Source organism: Notothenia rossii, assembly GCF_949606895.1.
Source record: "Notothenia rossii genome assembly, chromosome: 10".
Lineage (NCBI taxonomy): Eukaryota > Metazoa > Chordata > Actinopteri > Perciformes > Nototheniidae > Notothenia > Notothenia rossii.
This window is the reverse complement of record NC_136908.1, coordinates 11,999,189-12,018,935: the sequence shown is the minus strand read 5'-3', so window position 1 is coordinate 12,018,935 and position 19,747 is coordinate 11,999,189. Positions and strand designations below refer to the sequence as shown.

At 41.0% G+C, this 19,747-nt stretch overlaps 1 protein-coding gene across 1 annotated transcript in view; it reads right to left on the bottom strand.

Moving 5' to 3' along the window:
• cdk6 (cyclin dependent kinase 6) overlaps positions 1-17,067 on the bottom strand; it is a 35,744-nt gene extending 18,677 nt beyond the window's left edge. The window contains exons 1-4 of the mRNA XM_079653267.1: positions 16,131-17,067; positions 14,967-15,311; positions 10,746-10,881; positions 2,871-3,038 (exon numbers count right to left, since the gene is read on the bottom strand). Coding sequence (XP_079509393.1) covers positions 2,871-3,038; positions 10,746-10,881; positions 14,967-15,190 — 528 coding nt within the window. The 5' untranslated portion in view covers positions 15,191-15,311; positions 16,131-17,067. The remainder of the gene's footprint in view (positions 1-2,870; positions 3,039-10,745; positions 10,882-14,966; positions 15,312-16,130) is intronic.
• Positions 17,068-19,747: the final 2,680 nt, after the last annotated feature.

Below are 19,747 nucleotides of genomic sequence, written 5' to 3'. Positions count from 1 at the left end.
ACCATACATACAAAGGAGTTAGCTTAGCTACACTACCAAATATGGCAACCAGCATCCCACGCTGTCAGTGTCCAGCGTCCCTTGACGTCACACAGATCTCGCGAGCAGTTGCGATATTTTGCGAGACTTCGTGAGCTCAGTAATGGCCGCCATATCAGAAGCCAAAACAATGTTTTTCGTCTTTTCTCAGCGCAAATTTCTCGATCTATGGAAGGTTTTAGATGGTTTAGAACAAAAAGGAGAATATACGTAAGTACCGGTTCCCGACGTTCCGGTTTTAACCGGACTTGAACCGAAACTTTTTACAAGTCCAGTACCGGTTCGGCGTACCGGTACGCAGCACTAATCCTAATAACTGCTGTCTTAATAATGCAACCTCATATTCACTTTTTATCATTAACACCTTCATTACACTGCAATAATCTGTGATCAAATATGTGAACAATTCCAATTAAAACTGTAATTCCTCACTCACTTCCATCACTCATTCTTTTATACTTTTTTTTTAAGCCCACGATGACTACTTTTCCTTGTCATTTCTTCCTTTGCCAAGAAATACAGTATGCATGTCAGTAGCCTGGCTTCTCATTTTGTTGCCCAATGACAATATAATATAATTAAAGTTAGCATTTTTCACCCAAAGGATGTTTATATTGACTTCAGATGGCCATATGCTGCAAATATTTTTGATGAGCCTGACTTAAGTTCCCATGAGTTTTATTAACTTGCCATAAAAAAGTTGCATTGTCTTCGTGGCACAGTATATTTCACATTGAATTTAGTATCAGTGTTAAAAATGTTTTGTCTGTTAGGGGTACATTATTTGAAAACTAACAAGAAAGCCTGTCCTGAAAGGTTATCCTCCATTGAAAAACAACGTATAAAATTGCTGCCATACAATACCCAAACAAAAATAAAACCAGAGGGGTCTAGACTTGTCAGGTTGATGAACAAAAGAAGCTAAAAGGCATACATCTGTCTGAATGTGAGGTCCAATAAGAAAACCTTCTTCTCTTTAGTAAATTGTGTCTTATAACAAGCTACAGAGCTACTGTTGCTGGCTAACTTAATCTTAAAAGTCTAATCTCTCCCTGTTTCAAGCTCTTCCAAAGACCCCTTTCAGTCTCCCTCTCTATTTTATCTGGTCATCAGAGCCCAGAGCTCAACAGTTGGACATCAAAGTGCCGACTGTGAAAAGGGAGGGGTGTCTGTCTCTTCTCGTCTGTCCCATCCCTGTCTGCAGCAGCCACTGAGGGATTCCTGAGACAGAGCACGGGGGCCCTTGGCTCTCACTTTACACAGAGAAACCCTATCATTTGGCACATTGCAGCAGAGCTACCCGCTGATGCCCTGTAAGTGCCCCCTCCATCACATTAGATGCTTTTCATCCAACTCTCTGGAGATGGGAGTGTAATGCAAGGCTGTGTGTGTGTGTGTGTGTGTGTGTGTGTGTGTGTGTGTGTGTGTGTGTGTGTGTGTGTGTGTGTGTGTGTGTGTGTGTGTGTGTGTGTGTGTGTGTGTGTGTGAGAGAATGGCATAAGCTTGCAACATTTTAATTTGCAATGACAGAAGCATACATGCACACACTAATGTTTTTGGTGAGTAATGCGCAAAAGGAAATGAGTAATACGTTTGATAATGTAATTAAAAATTCTAGAGTGCATTTTCAAGGAAAGAGTGGGGTAATTAAAGTTTATTTGTATTGCATAAGTTCATCGATTGAGCAGTGGCGAACCGTGAGGGCCTTATTCAGAGAATACCCTGGAACACTCAGATAAAACAAACAAAAAATCGATTTAATTATATAAATAAAATGTATATGAAAGGAATAAATGAGAATCGTATCTGTGTTGTTGATCTGTAATATTACAGTGTTACGTTGATTTGTTTGTCCTTCTCGGACCATGCACTACGCATTTCACTGGTTTTGTGTTAGAAAAGAAAGCAACCAATCAGATCTTGTTCTGGGTCTCCGGGTAGAATATCCTTCAACCAAGGTATTCTATATCCTTGATAGAATGCCCTGGCCGTTGCACTGAATGAGAGCGTACATTTGGACTGACAGTTTGATCAACCAATCATATATTGATTTGTAGCCAATGGGCGTGTTCTTTCAGAGTTTCCCTCGGTTCCAGGGTACTCTAGAAGGCCCGCTAGTTAACTGGCTCGAGACAGAGGATCTAGATCAGGGGTGCCCAACTTTTTCTGAACCGAGAGCTACTTTTTAGTTGCCAGTCTGCCGAGATCTATCAGTCCAAATAGAGAGGCGTAGCCATTACTGACAGCCTACTACCAGGTAAATACACACTTCTACTTGTATAAAACTGACCTTTGTACGATTAATACTTCATAAAAGGAGGGGGAGGTATGTCCACAGAAGGTCCAGTTGTGATAGACATGGTTCGCCACTGCGATTGAGTTATTATCTCACTTGATACTTATTGTATAGATTTGTATTTGTCACTTATCTTTCGTGTTATGTGTATCTTTACATAAAAAAAAGAGGGGACAAATGACTTACGGGTGCGATGTAACATCTAAATTAGCTGTTTCTCTCAAAAGAAATGTGCCTGTTTCGAAACACACACGAATATGTCATTTGATTGCTATGTCATCTATTAATAAGTGGCTAAAAACCTTCAGACTCTGTGGATACATCAAATGCACTGCTTTAGTAAAACCAATATATCAGATCAATATTACCCTTTCATAATCCATTAGTGTATCTGACCCAGCAATAATAGCCTCTGGGCCTCAATCTGTGAACCTGTAGGATCACTGGTTTGGGACTGTTTGTTTTGAGTCACTCCATTTCAAGGAACTATTGGATGAGCCATAATGAGTTGAGAAATATCAACAACATCACTCACCACAGAGGTGAGGGCCATCTGGAAGCTGTAAATGCGGGCGAGACCAAAGTCGGCCAGTTTGATCTGACCTCCGCTGGTGACCAGGATGTTCTGGGGCTTCAGGTCACGGTGAACCACGCGATGGGAGTGCAGGAAGTCCAGCCCCTGGAGCAGCTGGTACATCATATCCTGTAGGAAACAAAACAGAAAGACTAAGAAGAGAAAGGGAGGGGGATTTACACAAACATTACAGAAATACAGAATCTATAAAGTGAAGATCCTATGCCATGATCTAAGCTTTACGATATTGTAGCCGTGCTGATGAAATGACAATGAGTGTGACACTCAAGAAACCAAATACTCCAGATGGTTGAAGTGTGATAACACTTTTTTGAAAAAAGGTAGTGTCACAAGACAAATTCGTCTTCCAAACGTTCAGTCGTACTTGTCCTTTCAAAAGGTCAAAGACAGATGGCTTCATGACCCCACACCTCTCAATTTAACATTTAAATGAATTCCAATGTCAACCATGCAAGCAAAGGCCTGAAAGACTCTGCATTGAGAAGTCTAAAGGCTGAGAGACCATGGTATGGAGGGAGTTAACTAGAGGAGGCCTGTGTCTTTTGTCAACTGCAGCAGATGCTTGATAACTGACACACATTCATGATAGAGGCAGGAAGAGGCCCCGTTCTGAACAAGCATGGATCTCTGTTTCTCAGCAGCTGTCCGGCTCCGAGTTAATTGGCGCTTGTTCTGTTTTAATGCCCAAAAGCTGACCTCACTGTGTCCATGACACACTTGCACAAGTAACACAGATGAACTATGTACAAAACCAGCTTAGACTTGTTCTTTTCATACCGAACCACTCTCAAAACAGGTCCCGCACCTGTAGACAAATAACATGTCATTACAAGGGATTGTGGCCTGGCAGTTTTGGCAGAGCTATGGTCTGTATTGTTCGATATAATGAAGTCTAGGTAGAGCCAAAGGCCCAGACAGATAAATATGTAGTCTGCGTATGGAAGTATTGAAGTCTGTTAGAAAAGAGAGTCATTTGTAAATGAAAATGCTACAATGCTGGTGGGGTTCGTTGTATCCTGGCCTGTACAGCCCCCCCAAAACACAAACACAAATGCCCCCAACTCAAACCACAAAAAGCCTTCGCCAAGACCTCAAAAGTGACATGGACCTGAGCCCGCTGCTCTATTCAGCGGCCGACCAGCTGGTGAGTGAGTCAAAGGGGTCTGCACACTCAAGCAGAAAACATTAGCAAACGGCGCGGGGCTGGCTGCTGTGCCGGCCATAGTGGAAGAGACGGGACGCCCCACACAATGCTGTGGAGATGGGGAGTGATGTGTACACACAAACTGGGTGTCCCTCTGACGCTGCGTTAACATAATGTGTCTATCTACTTTTCTATTTGTGAGAGGCGGCACCTCAGACTGTGTGTGTGTGTGTGTGTGTGTGTGTGTGTGTGTGTGTGTGTGTGTGTGTGTGTGTGTGTGTGTGTGTGTGTGTGTGTGTGTGTCCTCTGACCAAGGGCAGGCAGGATGCATAAACAGACCTTCCTTTCTACATCTCCATCCAGCCATGACCCAGCACAGAGGGCAGCAGACAAACAGGGCCATAGGAGAGACGCAGGCAGTTGGTTATTTTTTGTGTGTGTTTGGAGGGGGGGTTGACACAATAGCATGCCCCCCCACCCTCCATCAGTTCCTCTACGCTTTAAATAGCGATTTCACCATGCTTCCTTTCAGCAGCATTTCCTAGTAAACACTAATTATCTCAGAAGTGTGACTCTTGGACAAACACACAAACAATCGTGGCCCCGTTGGCCTTAGTGTCATCATCTCTGTTGTATCGATTACCTTCACAACTGAGTTATGGGAAGACATTCCACCCATGTTCAACAGCATATTGGAACTGCAATGCAATAATATAATAGTTTAAGAATAGCAAAAGTAATACTGCCACAAGTTTTAGGGCCACATATTGCACCGAAGACCACATTGAACAATCTTTTAGCCTCACAAAGTTGATTTCAGCAGCACAAGACTTGCTCAACACACAACTGTCTTCAACTGGCAGCACTCCAAACTTAAAAAACAACAAACAAGTTGGCCAGGAGGAAACAGAAAATACACAAAAAAGACAACAGATCCAAACCAGAAAAAGCAGGAGGACCAGGAAAAAAGTAGTTGCAGTCAAAACACGGCTTTCTGAGTGCACCTCCTTTTCTAATGCAAATGTACCAGAGGCAGCCATATTGTTTATTGTAGCTCTGCACAATATGGGACATCTGCCGGTTAGCGTTAGTGTAATTCCCTCCCCATGCTTCATTAACCTCCCCCCTTTATGGGCCCAGAGAATAGAGCTGTGGTGGCTTGGACGATGGCGGAGGAGGAGGGTGGGTGAGACCCAAGTGCTGGCCCGGCGGAGGAGCACTGAGGCTGGGGCAGCGCGGCTCCTTGATGTCCTTCCAGCTCATTTGATTCCTGGAGGAGGACCTCTTTCATCAATGACCATGTGGTGGGTTTAGAGTCTGAGTAAGACTGAGTGGGTGGTGGAGGGTGGGGGGCCAAAAAGGACAGGGGCAGAGTGGGGTGCCTGGTGCTGGGGGTGGATTGATTTTAAAGGAAAAGTATGCTTTTTTTGGTCTTTGGCTGAAGGTGAATGTTTGTTTGGGTTAGGGTTTTTAAGGGTGACACTATAGAACAGATAATACATTATTGAGATGTGCACAGAGTTGATAAACTTGGGACTGTTGGACTTTGATCCCCTATCTGGTGTCATCTGCTTTAGCCGAGGGCAAATTAAGTTGCAGGGAAGGGGGGTGTTACTGTGCAGTGTCCACTGTCCTAGAAATAACAGGGGATGGTGCCTGTGTCATCTCTTCACTTGATCATTGTCTTTCTGTCCCCTCAAGGCGTCAGCTGTATGGATGTTAGGAGAAAGCAACAGAAGGAGGGGGATTATAAGGGGGCCGTATGCTTCAAAGTGTTTTCTGTACAGTGCTGGAAACCTCTTCCCAAGAAATTTTCCAGAATCATAGTTAGTGGGAGAGATGTGTTTAACAAGTTGGGTTATTTATGAAACTGACAAAGATGTCCTCTTTGCAGAGCAACTAGCCAGGTGTGCAGGGTTATGAGAGTAAACTGTATTTGAACCTCTCATCCATTTATTGTCTTTTTTCCTTCTAAACACAACTTCCTTCATTTTGTGTGTACAATCAAGTGCCATAAATAAACTTTCCAAAAACATCTGCTGAGGTCCCCATTTGAACACATACTGTGCTTCACCATTTTGTAGGACAACAGGTGTTTAGGCCTGCACTTGATTGTTGCCTCAGAACAAAACATCTTTGGATTGTGGATGCACCCGATTAACAACAAAGCTAAATTAAGAAAGAGGCTGATTACTCAATTATCAAAAGTGACAGTTCATTTTCTTTTAACCGAGTAACAACTTAATCAACTTATCACTTAACGAGTACAATTAAAATGAACAAATAAACACCTCATGAACATTAAAATGGTTACAATAAAAGACCAATAACAATTATTTTCTAAAATGCGTTTTTTATCTAAAAAAAAAAGCCAGGAGCAAGAGGCGGCATATTTCTTTTTTTTTCTGGTTGACCTAAGCCAGTGTTTGCTCAAAGTGGGAGGCATGACAGGGGGGGGGGGGGGGGGGGGGGGGGGGGGGGGATGGGGCGCAAGGGACCAGGAGGTAAAATAGTTATGACAAAAAAAAAAAAGAATAATTTGAAAAATTATTGACTTGAAAATAATATGCTACAGTACAGTACAAGTACGTCTGGGTCTCTGTTTCATTCAAGCTCGGCTCTGTGTGTGTGTGGAACGAGCCATTTTGTGTGCGTGCGCCAGCGAGAGAGAGCGCACCGGTACCGGAGATCGTTGTTGTTAGCTTCTGGTGTTATTTTTTTTAAAGGAATGCTCACGTTCATATTGATGTATTTTAATAAATGTTAACTTGGCCCATTACATGACGATTTGTGTTGGGGGGGCCCGACTTTTTTTTTCCTCCAAAATGGGGGCCTGACAGAAAAAGTTTGAGAACCACTGAACTAAGCTAAGAAATAAAAAAAAAAAGACTCCTTAATAATAATCAAGTACCTCAAACACTTAATGTATTAGTTGCAGGTACATTTTCTCTCAACAAATCCATTCATTGGCAGAAATGCAATAAATTATAATTGTCAGGTAAACATTTTCATGTGCAGTGGAATATTTGGAGCCTAAAATCATGATCAACACAATCATAACCGCACAGAGTGTTGTAGTCAAGCCACCAATTCACGAGTCCAAGTCACTCTCCAGTCCATTTAGCTTAGGAACCTTCTTAACGGAGTGAAATGATCCGGAAGTCCCTCAGTGGCAGCCATGATAAGTGCCGTTCGAATTCTCTGGATGATAGGAAAGGAGGTTTCAAACTTCCTTTATAACCTCCTTTAGCTTAGCAACCACTGGACCTCCCTTGACGAAAGGAGAGGAGAAAAAGCTGCCCCACAATGCCTTGCAGCTGCAGCATTTGCCGTCACACAACAGTCGGCCGTTCACGGAAACAACCGGTAATGACCGATAAATTATATCATGAAAGTTACGGTGCTTATTAAGCATTTTAAAAACGTATGTGTTAAGTTGCCAAAGTACTTTGTTTTGAACGTTCATCAGTATTATAATCAAAAAGAGAAATTTGAATGTTAGTTTTTACTGAAATTATCAAATAAAGTCAACATTTCACAGTCTTTACTGAGCTGTGTGGGGTTTGTTCAACTTTTTAAAAAGATGTTTGAATGGTGATATACAGTGATAGATGTTAAAGAGTATCTTGCAGGTTTTTTTTTTTTCTACATTTATGCTTAAACTTGCTTGAAAATTACAATTAAAAAAGTGAATGCAGGATTTGATATGTTTTACGAGACATAAGGGCAGGAATTCAGAGGGAAAGGAGCAATTTTGAGCTCTGCTCTTAAAAACGGCTTTTTTTTAAGGTCATACGTCAAACGCGTCATATTACATCACGCAGGGGACACATCTCCGCTCTCTGACCGCGGGTATAGTAGATTTGCGTTGAGTAGAGCGCTTGTGTTTTAAGGAGCTGGAATTTTTGGTATTTTTACATTGTATTTCACCATTTGTAATCATGGTGCAGTATTGTGTTTGTGCAGGTTGCACAAATACCAGCCTGCCAGGACATCGAGTCCACAGTAAAAAGGACCGGAGCTAGCGTTCGTTCCTGGGTGCGTTGTGCATCCACCTCCCTGCAGCACATACTCTCCAGCTTTATCAGGAAACCGTATTAATTCTCCCTCTCTCTCTCTCGATCTCTCTCTCTCTCTCTCGATCTCTCTCTCTCGATCTCTCTCTCTCTCGATCTCTCTCTCTCTCGATCTCTCTCTCTCTGGTACACGGCACCGTAAGACATTGCATTAGGTAACGCTGTGGTGGCTGTACTGCTCCGGCCGTCTCCTTTGTGTTTGTTCGTTTCCCCCTGTCTGTGTTGTTTGTGTGTGCGTGGTGGCTGTCACTCCTGGCTCCCGGCTCAACCTCCACTCACCTGCTGCAATCAGCTGTGCACCCTCCCCGAATACACACCTGCTTTCCATCAAGCCATTTACAACGACATATCAACGGAGGCTCCACAACCTTTCTCCGCCAGATCGTCAAGTACCAGCCGTATCTCGCGTCTCTCCTCCGATACACAGCACCGTAGTGTGGAGTTGCATTAGCTAACGCGAGATAAGGCTGATACTTGCGCATTAGTTTCTGTTATGGATCAGTATCAACAGTACTGCCAGTAACGTTACTATATAATCAATGCTACTTTAGTTATAGCCTGATATATGATAGCTAACTTTACAATGTTGTGATGTGACGTTAGCTAACATTCTGTAGCTAACGCCGGTCACTCACCAAGATAGCTGCCCAGTTCTCCACTGGTTCTTCTCACACCACAGCTCAATTTCTCTCCGATGGCCGTTATTTCTTCTAATCCTTGGCTGCTCCTGGTCTCTTGGACGCCTAGCAGGCTCATAATTATAAGGTTGTGGTCCGTCATATGCATTCGAATATTCATGTTCAACTTCTTCTGTGTCGAAACTAGCATTGGGATCCATGTTTATTAATACGTTACACCGGCCGCTCTCCCCCTTGTGTCCCCCGTGTTACGTCACACGCGGGAGGTCACGTGCCGAGGCTTTTTTATGCGGAAGTGAAAATTTCTTACAAAAACGACGCCAGATGTCACTGTAGTGTATATTTCTTTTTGAAAATCTAGTGTATTCATCATTTTCATACACATTTATTCACAGGTGTCTTTAACCTGGAAGTTGCTCTGGACTAACGTTTATAATAAATACATTTGTATCTATTTTAAGATATTTTCATAGTTCATACAATCATACCTATTGGGATCATTTGTATTAATTAATTTGGACCGGAGGGAGAGGGTGACGAGCATAAGTTTCACTTTCCTTTTTTTTTTTAATTCCAACTTTGGTCATGAAGAATATGTTTCTCTGTTGTCCACGTTCATAAAGCATAAAACAACAGCATCAGAGCACGGTGCAGAGTCTCTAGATGAGTTTACAGTAGTCCCTCCTTCTTATTGTACATCCATGTTGTAGTTCGCTGTATAAAAAAAACTGTAGTTTCCCCACAGCAGCAGACGCACATTTATGAGGTCCGCTGGCGCATCATAAACACGTCGGATAGTGAAAGTGCAGTCGGATTCTCTAAAGTACCGCAGTCTCTTCTCCTAAGTCCTTTTGAATTCTCATATCCACTATGCCTTAACCCCGTGACGTTTCACTCAGAGGTCAAGGAATAGACGATAGGGTTCGACGTTAGGAGCTGATTTTTGGATTATCCGACCGCAACCCAGGACTCGAGTACTCCGTCTCTGCGAGATACTGATAGAAAACTAAAGCCTCATACACAGTTTGAACTTCAGCAAAAACCTGGGAGAGCCTCAGGTGTGATCTACCTGACTCGTCTACGCTTGCAAACTAAGCATCTCACAAATACTACAGCTCCACACAAAACGTTCAACCATAAACGGACCCTGGGGTGAAAACAAACGGTTATTCTAGCTTCCAGAACTTCTCTGTTTCATTGTGACACTTAAAACTCAGAGGGCCGCCTCTCTAAATATAGAAATATATCTCTTCAATATTATACACTATACAGTTTTCGACCGTAGGGTGAAATGGGATAAAGTTATTTTGAAAAAGGTACGAGTGTGGGAAAGATTAAAATAAGACACGTCCATTTCCGACCTTTAGGCAGATTGTAAATGGAAACGCAGGGAATTTTTTTTTGATTAATTAGAGAAATCGATAGTATTGTTGAGTTTAGTAGGTACATTTGAACCACTGTCGAACCACTGAAGTATTGTTGGCTTCAAATTAACTTGTTTTTATTCCCAAAAAAAGGGGCCATTTTAAAGGCTAGTTTCTCACACTTTTTCTTTGTTACAATCTGTAATACAGTGTAAACTTGGAAAGAGAGGGCAGAGTGAAAATAGAGAAGACTGGGAGCCTCTAATTTGGAGCCCAACTGCCACATGTGCTGCCCTTCAAAATGCTCTGGTACCTCTGATGTTTTAAAGGGAATTGCACTCTGTCCTCTCTGGCCAAGAAAACCCACTCATTACTAAACAGAACAGCTGCGAGACACAAGTGTATTAGCTAATAGCTTACTACTTATATTCTTAAATGAAACTGTAAACATTTATTTTAAATCAAGTTAATGTGCTTTCTACAAATATCAACTGTGTATTCCTCAGTGATGTTGCAATAGTGAAGCAATCACAAGTCACACAGCCATTAAAGACAGATCTTCTAGTACTTCAAGATAACAATGGCAGTGGTACCTTGATGGTCTCAGGTGGTACTCCGGGGTCAGGGGCCTTCTCCAGATAGGTGGTCAGGTCCTGATCCACATGCTCAAAGACCAGCGTGAGCTTGGTTTCTCGGTCAGTCCGAGAGACTGTACACACATCGAACAACCTAGAACAAGAGTAACAGGTGGAAGAGATCAACACAATTGATTCAATTAGTCAACGCCACTCAGCATGCTGCAACAAAGCTTCTGAATCCAACTAATAAAACGGAATATCCCTTTGCTATCATGTCTTCATTGTTTGCGTATTCTTCCTTTTTCAATGCATTTCATTGTTTTGCCTCATTATCTTCAAAATTATCAAAATATACTTTTAAAACGTTACTCAGTAGAGGAATGCATTATGTCCTTTTTTGTTTTGTTCACATTTGACCAATCAATCTGTAGATAATTACTTTTATGTTTGGGGCAATATATAAAATGAGCAATCTGTATATTTTAGAAGCATTTAGCTAGTAAATGGTGCTTTGTACCCTGCTCTATAGTGACAGATGCATTGTTAATTAAAAGATAGTAATATGCACAGATAGCTAAAGCAAAGGATTGACTTTGTTGTAACACGATTGCTTATGAACACATATTTTTTGGTTCCACTGTCAAAAGCTTCTAAATGCAGTCTCTTGTATAATAAAAACATTTTACACATGGGACAATCAAAATTAAAGAAAGGTACAATTCTGTGCTGTCTAAAGCAAACAGAGTGACCGAGAGAGTTACTCCGTACCCAGCAGTAGACATGTCAATCAAACAGAGGTGTAACTAATGACATTTTTAATGACTTACGACTTACTGGAATACCTTAATGTAATGGAGCCCTCGTTAATGTTATTAGTTACGCCTATGTGTTTCCTGCTATGACTGGTCAAAATGTCTGCATGAGAAAAAAAGCCTATGATGCAGCAAAATATACAAGACACAAGGGACATGTTGTCTAAAAAAACTTCCAGTAAAACCTCAACATCTGAGGGTTGGAAAGGTCATGGTGGTTGGACAGTTAAGAGTCATCCATTCTTAGACATTGAATTTTATGACAAGAACCTGTGTCTGGACCCTTGGCTATGGTTATTCTAAAGAAACTTTCAATAGCAAAATGTACGCATTTGGAGAGCAGAATTATGCTGTGGTGCTGGAACTCTGATAACATTGTATTAGGTTGCACGGAAAAGTACTTCTTTACAATGGTTTAAAAGATTTAGGCCCCAAACACCAGATTTTATGGTTGTGTTTCACTAGGCAACAAACTAAGGCCAAGAATCCAGATTATTTCGGCAGACCTGCCAAGGCAGGCTTTGCTTTGGTGAAAAGCTGAAAAAAGCTATCCAGTATGTCCCCTTCAAAGAGCTTGGGGACCACAAGCAGCATTCCTCAACCAGCACTATGACAACTCCTGATTCTCTATGGGAAGTTGATTGGACCTTGTAGCTGTTGCAGAGGCAGCATCTTTCCCCACCACAACACAGGAGACGAAGAAAGCCATGATGGATTACTATCTGACAAGTTGTGTAAGGATACAAAATAATGGGTTACTGTAACACTTTAAAGTATGGAATGTTTGTCTAAATGAATAAGCCAATGAAATGGTAAATCTGATTTCTAAAGACAGATTACATTTGTAAGCTATAAAACACAAAGGCGAATATTTGTATCTCCCATGACTTAGACTTAACCTGTGACTGCGATATATTTATTGACCCAATAACACAATAAGTTATACATTCTGTTCTGGCCTTTTAATAGTGCCAACCCAATGGGTACCCTTAACATTTTTTATTAAAATGTAAAATGTTGAGGGTATCGCAGTTTAAACGTCCAACCTCAAAACGCTTGATTGGATTGAAGTCAATATTGATAGCTAAAAGAGATACAATTATGAATATCGCTGAAAATATCAATTCATGGTGGCCCAACTCAATGTCTGTCCAATAATTTGATACTTTTTCGGGGCATATGTTACTATAAATCACTAGCTAATCTATATAAGCTGTTTAAAATGGAAGCATGTGAAGAAATGAGTAAATCTCTCCGGAAACGCTTCCATTCCTATCCAACGAGGCATCGTGCGTTCCTGCCAACACCCTTGTAATCAGCGGACCTGGATATACTGGAGTCAGTGAGAGGCGATTCATTCAAGGTATTAGTACTGTGCATGATGTCACAGAATAAACGACGCCCTCCTCTTGAAGCGCTGGGATTAAACGCCCCTCACGGCTCGATTGTTGGGCTACAATGGAGGCTCTCAGCAGACACTGAACATATGGAATGAATAATGGGCCTCATTACTAACATCCAGGGGTTGCCTGGAGTCACACAGAAGGCCCACAATGCACCCTTCCTGGCCTGGACTGCTTTGCTATGCTGTTTGGCTAAACTGGCTCTGATAGTTCAAAGAGCAGATGGTTTGTACTCTTGAATTGATTTATTGCAACAAATAGCCCTGCATATTATTACAACTAATGCTTCCACAATAGTGCACAAAGAGTGCTCAACCACTTAATAAAAATGACCTAAGAAAACATATTGCCAATTATTTATTTGTCTGTCAGTAAGAAATAAGGCAAATTGTGACCCTGTTAACAGAAAACCATTATCCACTACTATTCATTTATGCACAGGGGAATTATCGTTAGATGCACAGAAGCACAAGCCATGCATCTGAAATTCATTTAGGGATTCCCCCTTCAATCCCACAGCCCTCCATATTCCAAAATTAAAAAAAGCACAAGCAAGGTCAGTTCCTTGGCTGGTGCCAACATGTGACGCAGTATCTGACTGCTGACCTCCGACAGAACAATTCATTTCAAAACTGAAAGAAAATGGCCTCTGTCAGCGGGGCACAGAGGAAGCTAGGCTGTTAGTAACTTGTCTCTAAAAGGAGTTTAGTGAATCCAATCTTACAGTAAGTGAGCTGTGAGACAGTCAGGCTAAAGGGCACTTTGACAGCAGAGATTAGTATTGATGAGCACACACTCACATTGAACATAAAAAACGCTTCAAACTTGTAATGTGCTTGCTTTCAAATATTCTACAATAGGCACTCACTTTATAGCTGTAATGATTTTTAATTTAATCAATAGGAAGTTGCCAACAGTATAATTTTACATTTGAACTACCTGCAGTCTTTCAAATATGAATATATGTTGTGCCTTTCCTGATATTAAACTGAATAACCTTGGGTTTTCTGTTGGGGAAGTTGTGACGTTAGTGGGGTCTAGGACATTTTGATGGGGTATGTTGTAATTTCTCTAAATACGTTCTACAGACAACACAATGAATTACAAGACAATTAGTCAATCAAAAGTAAACTTCAACCTGTTAAACTGATTAATCGTTTAAGTAATTTATCTAATGCTAAATAGCTGAAAACGCTGTTTTCAACCATCCAAAATAGGAAACTTAAAATCAAACCAATTATATTTGGGTGTTGAATTACCAAGACAAGACATTTAAAAACACAACTTTGGAATGTATTCTCTTTTATTCGTTTTATAAACCAAGCCATTCGTTGAGAACATAGTAGATTAAATTATAGTTCAAAAGCACTTAGTTGCAGCTCTAGGCTACTTTGAATTAAATGCCAGGTATATGAAAATGTAATTGATTGTGTAGACTGGCAAAGGCCTAATTATTAGAAAGGCTGAAAACGCAAGGTACGACGAGGCTGAGGTGCGTTCATCACTGATAACTGCGTGAGTATTGGCAACCTAAAACACTATAATACTTCCACTTTTTTATTATTATACTTCAAATAACTCTGCAACCCAGCATTTTGTCGGGGACAAGTAGTTTGTAGGATGTAGCCAGAGATGAGTGGGGTAACACATTTTAAAGTCCATCAATGTAAAGGGAGGTTTTTAACTAGAAATGAAACTAACAATAAAGACTTGGTTGATGAAAATGGAAAAAGTTATGCTCTGAAAGGTGTGCAATTACGTCCCACGTTCTGGGGCAAGACATTGTTATGCAACCCCCATTTTCACTGAGTCAGCATAAACACAATTGAAGCAAAAACAGTGGGCAGTATGAGTGTTTGCCTAACCTTAAGGTCATAGGAGGCAGTGTGGTTGACACATTAGACCATATAACATAAAGTAGTGTGTGTTTCTATCGTAAAATACTTTTATCTTACACTGTCTGCATCTCTATCTGACATACAAACACATACACATGGCAACCCACCTCTCCCCTGACTTACCTGACAACATTGGGGTGCTCAAAGGCTTCCAGCTGCCTCAGCACCGCCACCTCCCGGATGGTAGAGAGAGGCATCCCCTCTTCCGCCGTCTGGACGCGGACTCTTTTTAGGGCTACAAAGCGTCCCCCGTTCTTCAAATCTCTCGCCTTGTACACTTTCCCATAAGCGCCTTCTCCAATCTCGGCCACGGGTTCATATTGAGTACCAGCTCCTTCTTTGTCCATTTTTGCTGATTTTTTTTCTCGTCTCTCGGTGAAAATATTGAGGGGAATCCCGGCGAGGGTGACGAGCCGGAGAGTTTCTCACAAAGGCATATTCACAGAAAAAAGTTGGCACATGCAATGCCTAGATGACAGGGAGACACAGATGGAGGAAGACACCATCTTTGTCAGTTTTGGTCAAACTGGGCTCCAGGTAGGCATTAACAGGACTGTCATCATGTTTTATTCCGACTATCAACACAAGAGCCCCGTTTGCGTCCCAACTTCACTCCTCCTCCTGTTACGCATTGAAACTCATGTCCTCCTACCACTTACACCAAGTAATGTAAAATAATTCAAATTAGCCACATTTAACCATGTTGTTTGAGATAGTTTTGCACCAAATAAACACGCATTCAGAAATAACCCCACATGCAACGCTGTTACAGCTCATGTGGGCTCTCTCACTTTGTTAAAGGAAATTAATCATTTAAAGAGAACACACAAACAAGAGCACAAACCTAACGAACGAAGCTGTGTTTAGTTGTTAGAAAAACAAGCGTTTAGCCTATCGTGTCGTGCTTTATCAACGTTTCTGTTTCAGGCGACACAAACTTTTGCGAGCACGTGGCTGTCTAGTGATTGCATTGTCTGGACTTCCTAGAGCAACAGTCCTTTAAAACACTTTAAAACTTGCGTTTCAAACAATAAGTCGTTGTTAAAGTGTAAAACAATGCATTAGCAGAGTTTTAAAGGTGTTTTCATTAGCGTGGAAAGCCCCCTCTAATTGTTTCTAATTTATTTGTGCGTGGACCCAAAAATGCTCATTTAAATAGTAGCAAGCCAGGGAAATGCTCTTTTCAGTTACTAAAATGATATTGGATTGTAATGCAACATTTCTAGCCTGATAAAAAACATTTTGGCACACAATTCGGCATAAATATCCCCCACTCTCAGTGTTTACCTTGGTTTATGTTGTCAATAAAGTGTCGTAACGTCGGCATGTCCGATCAAATGCTGAGGAGGCATTCGTTTTTCGGATAAAAATGTCCTGCATCAAACGCATCCCTGTCCACTGTCCTCCATGCGGGGGCCACACAGGTAGTTGGACGGTGCAGGCTCTAATCCCCCATCCCTCAGACTGCACCAGCCCAGGCAAAGACACTCAACGAGGGAGGAGGAGAAGCAGGGGGAGGAGGTGGTGCACGAAAAACTCACACACACTCTCACTGCAACTTTGTGTGTGTGTGGGGTGTGTGGAGGGGAAGGGGGTGTCGGATGGGGGGGTCATAGGACAAAGGCAAACGCGTGATACAGCCCTCCAAAAACCACGCTCTTCTTTGGATTTTCTCCTTTCTTTCTTCTTTTTTTTCTTCCATATATCCCCGGATAGGCCTATGCAATGCAGCCCCGCTCCTCGCCTGTGAGCTCCGTCTCTGCCTGGCTTTCCCACGCCGGCTGAATGTGGCCTGACCCCCTTCAGAGAGGTTTGACACGGAGCGAGGACATTTCCGCATTCCTCCCCGACTACAAAGCCACGCCGCCTCCTTTTTGCTCTCACTCGGCCTCCTCGGTGCTTTTACCATTCATAGTCCTCTCTTGCGGGTTTTGTCTCCTGTGTCAAAACCGGGAGCACCGCGGGGATCGTGGAGGGGAGAGAGGCGGTTTATTGGATGGACGGCCACACTATCTATCTCCCTCTCAGGGCTTTGAGGGACTCCTGCTGAAACAATGAGCCAGCGGGGATGCAATGTGACAAGCTCGCCCTATATGGTCCCAAAGGGGTCAGGTTCAAGGCCCGGTGGCTTGATCTGCGGCAGAGGGACTCCTCTGCTCCGGTGGTCGTCTGCAGGGCCCCAGCACGACCGGCGTGGTGACCATGTGGGCTACTAGATGGCAAACATTTTTATGTTTAGTTATTGGGGAAAAACTGCAAAGCATCATCTTCATCACATCCTACCTTTGATTAGTTTCACAAAAAAAGTAATAATAATAATTTAATAAAAATAAGTTTAATATTAAAGCAAGATTAGTTCAACATATATTAAAACTTTTCAGTTAAAGTGTACACCTTTTTTTATAATTATGAACATCTATATTACCATACAAGGCTAAAGTCTACATTATTATAACGTAGGCTATGTAAAGCATATTTGTGTCACTTATTTATTCCTTAATTTATTTGATATGGGTTCTTGTCTTATTTTACTCATGTTTCATTTAATAGAATTATTTTTGCTTGAAATCCAAGCTGTATTTAGAGTAGACATTTAAAACAATCATTCTCAGTCTCAAACTCTGACATTACGTTTAATTTCATATTTTCACCCCCCTATTTGCCGCTGGACACGCTTTAGACATGACAAGACTTAATTTATTGGACTATTTTTTACTTAAATCCTGACAGTATTTCATAATATATTAGGAGTTAACATTCAAAACAATTATTGTCAGTCTCAAAATTCTCCAAACTCTGACATAAAGTTTAATTTCACATTTCCCCCCTATTTAATGCTGGACACGGTTTAGACATGACAAGAGTTGATGTCAGATTATCCGATTTGAATAGCCAATTACAGGCGTGTAATCCAGCGCCATTATCATAACTTCATTGGAATACGCACACGAGATCAAAGGAAGGACATTCCCCCGATGCTATTATTTACATGCAAACTTGTCTTGCATGCTGCTTGTATAATCTACTGATTTCTATTGAAAAGGTTAAGTAGGGGGAGATAATGACATGGAAGTATGTACGACAATCTCCCCTGCCCAACATTATAGACAACCCCAAATGTAAACAATTTGCATCACAAAACAGACAATGCAGACAATGTTTCCCAGACCAATTACTGTAAATGTGGGCATTAACATTTCTTCATCATCATTGTTCATGTGAAATCAGTTCTGAGAGCCATCGCCCAGATTGAATACATTAGCATGCATATTTGTTATCTGGCAGAAGAACAAACCAATTAGGCCCGTTGTGTGCGGTACAAAGAGGGGAGACAACCCCTGTCATTGATTAGTCAATATATGACACACAAACTTATCATTCTTAAATTTCCACAGTCTGTTTCTTCATGTGTTCACCTTGATTGTACTCATATCCGTAGTCATTTTAGAAAATATGCAATTAGGAACATCCTTTTCTGGGAACAACATGTTCAGCATATAATCTAAAATGTAATCTTCTGTGTTTCTTGAATTTCTTGAAATTGCATTTTGAACATTGTGAGAACAGAAACCAGTTAATCTTGATTTTAAGACACACATAGGGTGTGATTATGTGGATTTGGTGATTTAGGTACATTTACCAGATTGTTACTAGAACCTGGCATTTCTTATTTTATGTTGCTATTTAATGTTTTGTTTCACACAGACATGCATGGTCTCTTAATCAGATCCTCGAGTAAAAAAATAAAATACCATTTGAAAATATTCAATAACAAAAAATGGTTCTGCTTTCAAGATGCTGCTTATATCAGCATAATGCGCTTTAAAATATTTGAAATAAAACATATTTTATGTGAGTGATATCGGACATAAGGGATTACTTTTAATCTTACATTTTAGTGAAGTTTAACATTATCTTTTTTTTCTGGAGGATGTAGATATGAGATGATTAGTGGGAGAAAAACAATCCAAATTAGGCTTCATACATTGGACACACGATACAAATATTTGATAAATGTAGCTCTTTAACCTCCAAATATTTATCTAAATTAAGCCATCTGGATAGTTTCTTTGAAGACTAAACGGCTTATCAAAACTTGCATCAGTTAAGAATCACAACCCAATTTCCTCCGAAATGCCCCAACCTGTTTTTCAGCTCAGTGTTCCTGAGAATCTCCTGCTGGCATCCATTGTGTGAAGCAATGTTGTTTAACAAAAGCCACTCCTTAACATTTGATTCTGATATTAAATTAAAATTGTTGATAAGCTTTGTCTGCTTGGATTTTGGCTTGTCTCAAAAAATCTGAATCTGCGTCCGCCATTTTTGTTTCTTGCTTTAGGATGCATGCTTAAAATCTGGCACTGTGTAGTAGCGTTTTTATAGAAGTTAACAACCAGAAATACCTAGAAAATAACAAATTAAAGAAAAAACAAGAAGAATCCATTAGTAGGGCAGGGTCTGCCCTACGAGAACTTCAAGTGTTTTGTAAGTGATGATTGAGAGGAGTTTATACATTTGGTTTTTGAGAAAATCATACTTATTTTGTCTTTAACACTATGTTTTTGTCGGACAGCTCTTTGAAACGGTTCCTTATAGAGGTCCAGAAATAAGCTATTTCTGCATACTTCAAAGATAACGCACTGCAAAGTGTTTGGATGGATTTTTGCTCATTCTTCATGTTACAGTACCACCAGATAAGAAGCAAAAACGTCAGATGGAAAGTTGCTTTTATTACATTACATTGCATTTAGCTGACGCTTTTATCCAAAGCGACTGACAAAGTGCATTCGACCAAGAAGATACAAACTTGAAGAAAACAGAATCATATAAGTACATCAGGTTTCATAGAGCCATAACATTTCAAGTGCTACTCAACTAGCTTTAGATAAGCCAGTCCTTTATTA